This window comes from Henckelia pumila, chromosome 4 (genome assembly GCF_033568475.1).
Source record: "Henckelia pumila isolate YLH828 chromosome 4, ASM3356847v2, whole genome shotgun sequence".
Lineage (NCBI taxonomy): Eukaryota > Viridiplantae > Streptophyta > Magnoliopsida > Lamiales > Gesneriaceae > Henckelia > Henckelia pumila.
The window spans coordinates 25,253,599-25,261,463 of record NC_133123.1 but is presented as its reverse complement, the minus strand read 5'-3'; the positions used below and the strand labels follow the sequence as shown (position 1 = coordinate 25,261,463).

At 34.8% G+C, this 7,865-nt stretch overlaps 1 protein-coding gene across 1 annotated transcript; it reads left to right on the top strand.

Annotated features, from left to right (window-relative positions):
* The first annotated feature begins 3,213 nt into the window (after positions 1-3,213).
* Positions 3,214-7,564, top strand: LOC140860144 (staphylococcal-like nuclease CAN2). Its single transcript, XM_073262976.1, has 9 exons — positions 3,214-3,492; positions 3,764-3,819; positions 4,624-4,738; positions 4,816-4,926; positions 5,015-5,202; positions 5,281-5,337; positions 5,665-5,824; positions 6,124-6,192; positions 7,203-7,564. Exons 1-9 carry the CDS (start codon positions 3,343-3,345, stop codon positions 7,299-7,301), a joined length of 1,005 nt encoding a protein of 334 aa, XP_073119077.1. The 5' UTR covers positions 3,214-3,342; the 3' UTR covers positions 7,302-7,564.
* The last annotated feature ends 301 nt before the right edge of the window (positions 7,565-7,865 follow it).

The following is a 7,865-nucleotide window of genomic DNA, read 5'->3' as shown; positions in this document are numbered from 1 at the left end:
TAAAGCGTTAAATAGCGGATAATTTCAAAGTACAACAAATCCAATCGGCAGAATACAACCGACGATAAAAACAGTGTATAATTATTTATACAACCAAATCGAAATTAGGGTATCAGAATCCCTAACAAACTACCTCTGCACGGTAGCAACCTCAACCCAGCTGGGAACCACCGGGACCGTCCAGCCTCAGACCTGACCCGCCACAAGGTGTCCCAAAACACGAAATATAAAGGGCGTGAGCGACTACGCTCAATACGGAAGCAATGATATAAATACAAATATGAGCATGCACATGACTTTAAAAATCAGGGTTAAATCACTTTACTCATGGCGCCTGGAATACACAGTACCGGGCAAGAGAGCGACTCCGCGTGGTACTCGTATATTCCCAAGACACGAATCCTCAGGAAGAATCGCCTCGACTGATGGAAACTGTCATGACTCACATCATACCCGATGCAGTCTCCGTAAAAACATATGTATGTGCTAAAAACAGTAAAACATAGCCAATACTGCACATACATCATGCATCACACACATATGTATAAATATCATGCCGGCTATCTCGGTCATTACTTACGTACCTCTAATACTGCAGGTCAACTCCTAGCACACCCGTCTAGGTCTAAAGCCTACAAGTCTGCTCTACTGCGTCTACACATGCAAAAGTCCATGCATCACTATAAACGCTCTAAAAGCCTTAACTAAGTTATTGCATACTTCTAAATATTTTTAGGAAGCCAAATTATACCTTCGTTCGTCGTCAGCCCGCTGGTGTAGAATCGCCTCAAAACTTAGGCACACCTCCGCTACGACGCCGGGATCACTAGGAAACTTTCGGATTCCCAATAGGATGCCTAGAACTCCGTAGATCTAAGTAAGAAGGTTCGAAAACCAGAGGAAAAGGAGGGGAAATCGGTGCACAGAATGAAAGCTCGGACCCCTTATTTATAGACGGTGATCGGAACGTCCGATCCCTCATCGGAACGTCCGATCACAAACGGAGCGTCCGATCGTGACATCGGAACGTCCGATGTCACCTCACGTGCGTAAGCAGTGACGTCATCTTGCTGACGTCGGTAATGACGCCAGCCCTAGCCAGAACGGAACGTCCGATCCTCCAACGAAATGTTCGATCCCGATCGGAGCTTCCGATCTGTGCTTCGGAGCTTTCGATCCACTTCGGATAATTTTAGGCAAAATTTAGTAATTAATTTCCTTAATTACCTTGATTAATTACGGGTCACTACACTGACATTGCATTCACTGTCCACAAGCTTAGTCAATTTGTGGCTCACCCTAAATCTCAACATCTTCAAGCCATTCATCATTTGCTGAGATATCTTAAAGGTCGCCCCGGTCAAGGTTTATTTTTTCCAACTTCTTCTTCATTACAAATCAAAGCTTTTTCTGATGCAGATTGGGGGTCATGTCCAGACTCGCGCAAGTCTACTACAGGTTATTGTGTCTTTCTTGGTGAATCACTCATCTCTTGGAAAGCCAAGAAACAACAGACAGTCGCTCGTTCTTCTGCCGAAGCCGAGTAACGTGCCATGGCAGCCACTGCCAGTGAGGTTGTTTGGATAAATCAACTTCTTTCTGAATTGTCCATTAACATACCTTCCCCAGCACTCTTATTTTGCGACAATCAGGCTGCCATTCATATCGCTTCAAATCCTATCTTCCATGAACACACTAAGCATATTGAGCTTGATTGTCATTTCATTCGGGACAAAGTTGCTGTTGGATCCATCAAGCTCTTACCAATTCGCACTCATTTACAACTTGCGGATATCTTTACGAAGCCTTTACCTAAAGCTACGTTGGATTCTCTACTGTCCAAGATGTCCCTCAAAGACATTTGCTGTCCATCTTGAGGGGGAGTTTTACACCTTATATAACAATAATTAGTTAGTTAGTTGAAAGAGGGTTAGCAACTCAGTTTTCATATTAACTGTATTTATCTTAGTATAAATAAGAGACTTGATGTAATCCTTCATTAACACTTTACGAGCTAAATGAATAGATCATGAAGCTTCAATATTCTTTGATCCAATGTGTTCTTGATTATAATAAATTGTGACGAACTGACAAAGTTAAAGAGCTTCAATTTCTACAAAATTAAACGAGTTTAGCACACAATTAAACATAAAAAAAAAACTTTTTTTTTATTTTTATTATAATTTTAATAATATCAAGTCAATCAATATATTAAACAACACATTAAATCAACATTTATTAAGAATAAATATATGAATTTTATATGCAAGAGTAACAAAATATAAAATTTAAATTTTATATTAAAAAATATTGCTAATTTGCCCTATATTAATTATTAAACGGCTGCGGCTTTAATATTATCACGCAAACAAACAAAATAAATGGTGTAATTACTTAGTCGTATACGAAATCCAACCCATCTAATGTTAGGCCATTGACTTGAAAATCTTTAAATTTCTCCGGGTTAGTTCCATCTTAATATTGTAGGATTTGATAATCCAATTATAGCAAAATGATCATGTTATACTTTTTTCATGTTATGATAAATAAATCTCTCATTCTTAAAACATAGAATGATATATTTTCTTCGTTCTGATTATATATATTTTTTTATATGGATTAAGAAATAGATTAGATCTTTTGTGAGATAATCTCACAAATCTTTATATGTGATATGAGTCAAATTTGTTTATATTTACAATAAAAAAATAATAATTTTAACATAAAAATTAATTTTTTTTACGAATAACTCAATTATAAGATCCTATCTCACAAAATTTATCAATAAAACCATCTCACAGTGATTTTCGTGCAAGAAGAATCATTAGAAAAACAAATTATACACAAATTTTTTTATATTAAAATGTCTCCCATTTAATCCATTAAAAAATTAATTGCACGGTGGCCAAGATAAACAATATACTAATGAAATGAGTAGAGTTCAACCTATCTTAAGGGTTTTACCCGAATCATAAATCCAATGTCCCATGATTTGTCACATCAATAATATTTCATTAATTATACTCATGCATACAAATATTGACCATTGGATGCATGATTTGGGTAATATGCATGGGTAGGATCTCACTAGCTAATGAAATGTTCAAATTTCTACTGTGGTGGAGGGACCAATTATATATCGCCACGTGTCTGACCTGATTCCGATTCTCTGATTCGTCCATGAAAAAGAAGTCGTCGCCAAGTCTTCCCCGTGGACTTTCTTGGAATGGTGAAAAAGATTTTATCCAAAAACCATACCAAAATTGATAGCAGCGTTTGTATTTCATGCCCAGAAATCAAAATCTTCTAACTTATCCTTGATTTCTTGTTTGATCGTATTCCATGGGTAACATTCTAAGAGTTTTGTATGGACAATGCTGCAAGCCGACGGCGGATTCCGACGACGTCTCCGGCTACCACGGAGTCACCGCCACCACTGTTGGAGTATCGGCACTGGCCCAAGATTTGTACAACTTTGAAATCACTTCCCAGGTTACCCATCAGTACCCCAATTGATTGAACCTTTAATTTGGCACCTTCTTATTTATTTTGTGACCAAAAAAAAAAAGAAAATTAGAGGGTTGATCTTGTACGGACATATTGTGATTTTAGTTGAGTTTATGGTTTGATTTTTTTTTTTTTTTTGGAGCTGATTCTAGATGATTAATTTTTGGGTTTTTAGGAATTAGGATTTTTTTTTATCTTGTGTACGAAAATAATTATGTTCCACCTTTTGTAACTCTTGATTTTAATATTTTTCAAGGTTCCTCAAGGACTCGGTCAGCATGTTGTCTCCTCTAAGAAAGCTCAGGCCAACTGGTAATTCACTGCTAATACTTTTTGAACACAAAAAGTCTGGTGAGACGGTCTCTCATAGTCAATTTTGTAATTTTGTTAGATAGATCTCTTAGTTGAATCAAGTCACGATAAAATATTATGTTTTATGTTAAATATGATCAGCGATAATCGATCTCATGGGTAACCGTCAAACAAGATAGGTAGTCAAGAGATAGGTTCTATTTATTGAAGTAGGTATTTATTGTTCTTTATTTTGGTGAAATTTAATATCGCAATATCACTTGGCACACACCGTGCGTATGTGTGCAAGATACAGAATATTTTTATATGTAAAAAGAACTTTAAGATAAAGAATTACCTATATTATCTCTTTAACAATAAGATCGAAAAATTTAAACAAATGCTGTTTCCGAGAAAAAAAATGTCAACAGTAAAATGATACAAGAGGGTCTAATTGTGAAACAGTCCAAGAGTCAATTTCGCGAAATTGATCTCAAATCCTACTGATGAAAAAATATTAATATTTTTCTCAATAGTATTACTTCTCGATATATATTTGGTCAACCCATCTCAAGAATATAAAAAATCGAAAACCTCGATCTTTTCTCATATGACTAAAATTTCGTGCAAAGGTGAAGTGCTTTGTGTGTACAAGCAAAGAAGTTTGCAGGAAGATGATTAATGTATTTTGTGTACAAATTTTGTATGTTTGGGAACTTACAAGTTAGAATGAAACTTGAGGAGACTGGGCTGCTAGTTACCATGCTAATATTTGTCCCGAGCTCTTTTTATTCAATTATTTTCAATCTATGCACACAAATAAAGGTATAGGAAACTTTCGGAGGCGTGGAGAGAAACAAAACCTCCCCCTAAAACACCAGAAGAAGCCTCAAGGCTTGTAGTTCTGACCTTGAAGAGACGCCAGCAAGCCGACGTTGAGGTGCTAAGAAAACAAATCTCAGTATGGTCCTCAGAATATATAATGCAAGGTTTTAAAATAACTTGTTGATTTTACAGGGATTCTTGACCTTTTATGGCCTTCCTTTACCTCATATTTTGGTTGAGCTTACTAGTGTCACTCCTCCACCACGGCCGGAAGGACTCAAGTTCGAATTGTACACTCTTCCAGTAAGTAAAAACACATCTTCTCCAAACATTGGAGTGCATGTCTGTCTGCTTTATCGACTTGTTTGGCGAAATGCTTGTGTATATATAGGTTGATGCAAAGGCTGTGGGAGATGGAGATGGAATGACGGTATATGTGAGCACTGCGGATCCAAGGGAATCTGAAATTGTCCCTGGTGAGGTGCAAGTTGCAGCTGTTGAAAGATCCCAGGCGCGTGCTCAGAAGAATTATGTTAAGGCTGATAAACTTCAGAAGAAAATTAGTGATCTAGGATATAGGTTGGAAGATTCTTGTGCAAATTTTGTCGAATTTGTCTCTCTCAAAGAAATCATTGATGAGTTAGGCATGTCTTGCAGGGTCATACACGTGCAAAATCAGGAGGTTCTTGCACGAAAATATCGAATTAGACTAAGGTAAGGCATCCTTATGTAGAGGCAGGATACAGATTTGATTCATCATGGTGATTAATGTTTTATGATATAATGCTCAAGTAAACGAAACGCAGACTCAGCGGTAGGAATTTTCTCAGAATCAAGATTTTCGACAAGTAAAATGAGTTACTGGTGTTAGTCTTCTTGGTTAAGGGAGCACCTTAGGCTTATTAACCGGCCACTCCATATCTTTATTGTGGAACCAAATTAGGACGTAATAGAATGCTACTATATGGTTGCCCTTACTCGACACAGGTCGGTCCATTTATACAAGTTCAGCTTGAAAAGATCTTAAATGCAACGTGACAGGGGAATCGATGCACCGGAGCTTGGAATGGATTATGGACAAAGGGCAAAGGAAGAACTGACTAACATTGTGCAGGGCAAGTGTTTAAGAGCCTTGGTGTTCGGCGAGGATCGTTACGGTCGCTGCGTAGCAGATGTTTATTGTGATGGCATATTTTTGCAGGTACTGGATTTGTTGTACGTTTTCTTGAAATGTTTTCTCTCTACTAAATCAAAGTCACTGGTTACTTTTCACCGGTACTTTTAGGTAGTATTTGAGAGAGCTTTTTGGAATCACTTGTCGTCTTTTCCTTAACAAAATTTCAAAATTTTATTAAGAATTTTCTTGAAACTCTGTCAAACATTATCTTAAAACTTTTGTTGAACGTGTTATTACGACGTATTAATTATTTTGCAATGCACTTTGATTTAATCTGATGTACGGTGAAAAATACAGACTTCTCTGAATGCTTATGTGTGTAGAAATCAATGCTTAAGAAGGGACTAGCATGGCATTATAAAGCATATGATCAACGACCCCTATTGGCTAAGGTAACTATTACTAGCTTCTCTCTTTTTTTTAACAAAATACAATTCAATAAAATAAAACATCAAATATTTACTTCAAAAAATACTTAAATCTCAATATATTTAATGCATATATACTATATGCTAAGACATGTAAATGACATATCAAATTTTTTTCCCAAAATACCCCTTTCCCACGATTTTATTATTTTTAAACAAAATACAATTCAATAGAGTAAAAATATCAAATATTTACTTCCGAAAATACTTAAACCAATATTTAATGCAAAAAATTTAGTTTTGTGCAACAACTAATAAAGTGAAAAAAAATAAAAAAAATTGCTAGTATGAAATTAAATAACATACTGATAAGTGATAACACAGCTTTAAATAATTTCCAATCAGCAGTAATATACTTGTATTGGAAATTATATTTTTGTATGTAAAATAGAGACAGAAAATGATCACACACCTTGTTTTAAACAAATATGGAACGTGTAGTATTGCAACGCATAAGAATATAACAACCATCGTCTGGTGTGTAAAAATGAAAATATGATTGTACAGATTTAAAAAATGCAATAGTGAAATATTAAGGACAATGTTGTGGAATTTTAATTGGGAAATTGATCGAGGATGATTATTTGAAGGTTAATTTTTTTTATTTTAAAAAAATAGATTTTATTTATTTTGCTTGAGGTTTTAAAACTTAGATTTTTGCAATAATCTCCCACAAAGCCTAAAACTTCAAAATTATAGAGTCAAATCATTATAAATCTACACGATCATGACTCCATCCAATTTTAAAATCAATTAATGCAATTTCTCGCCGACGAGGCCTTAGCCTAATGATTAAGATTGAGGTCTTGATCTCAAGTTTGTTTTTCTAATTTATTTAGGTAGATTTACAAGATTTTTTTTTTTGTAATTCTTTTTTTCGAGATAAGTACGTATCGAGTTCACACTGAACTCCCGTCCGTATACGAACAGATCAATCTCTCTCATTTTATCATTGTATTGTTTGGATAACACAGTGGGAGAAAATCGCTCGGGCGAAACGCATGGGATTATGGGCATCTCCCGACCCTGAAATGCCATGGGATTGGAGGAAGAACAACAGGCGTCAAGGTTGATATACAACTAAAACCAAACCATCTTCAAATTTTGATGAAGATTTGTGAAATTCATGTCAATCGTTGTGTAATATATTTTGTGTGTGTTCATTATGTTATATTTTAGTATTATTATTAATAACTATTATGGGGGGTTGTTTTAAAGCTAGCTTTTGTCAGTTTTTATCGTTGATCTTTGTGTAATATATTTGTGTTCATTATGTTATATTTTATTATGGGGTTGTAAAACTTGTCATTTATAAATATGTTGAAAATTGATAGGATTTGTTGCTATGAATTTTCATTCTGCTTTAGTTTGAAATGGAGTTTATTGATAGTACAAAAAAAGATAAATGCGGCCAAAGATATTTAAGGGTGATTGAATTTAATTCAATGTATAATTATAAATATTATTAATCAATATTTATTACACAAAAACTCTTATAAAATCGTTTAATGGATTAATTTTATTATGTTAACCATGAAAATTACTGAGGTGTCTCATATGATGAATACAGTTGTCATATCTTCTCACAAAGACCAACTCTGTATATAATTCTGCAAAATATTTGAATATTTTATTTA

Coding starts and splice junctions, on each gene's coding strand:
- LOC140860144 (XM_073262976.1), top strand. CDS start 3,343: ATGGGTAACATTCTAAGAGTTTTGTATGGACAATGCTGCAAGCCGACG. Junction 3,493..3,763: donor ACTTTGAAATCACTTCCCAG/GTTACCCATCAG, acceptor ATATTTTTCAAG/GTTCCTCAAGGACTCGGTCA. Junction 5,203..5,280: donor ATTAGTGATCTAGGATATAG/GTTGGAAGATTC, acceptor CATGTCTTGCAG/GGTCATACACGTGCAAAATC.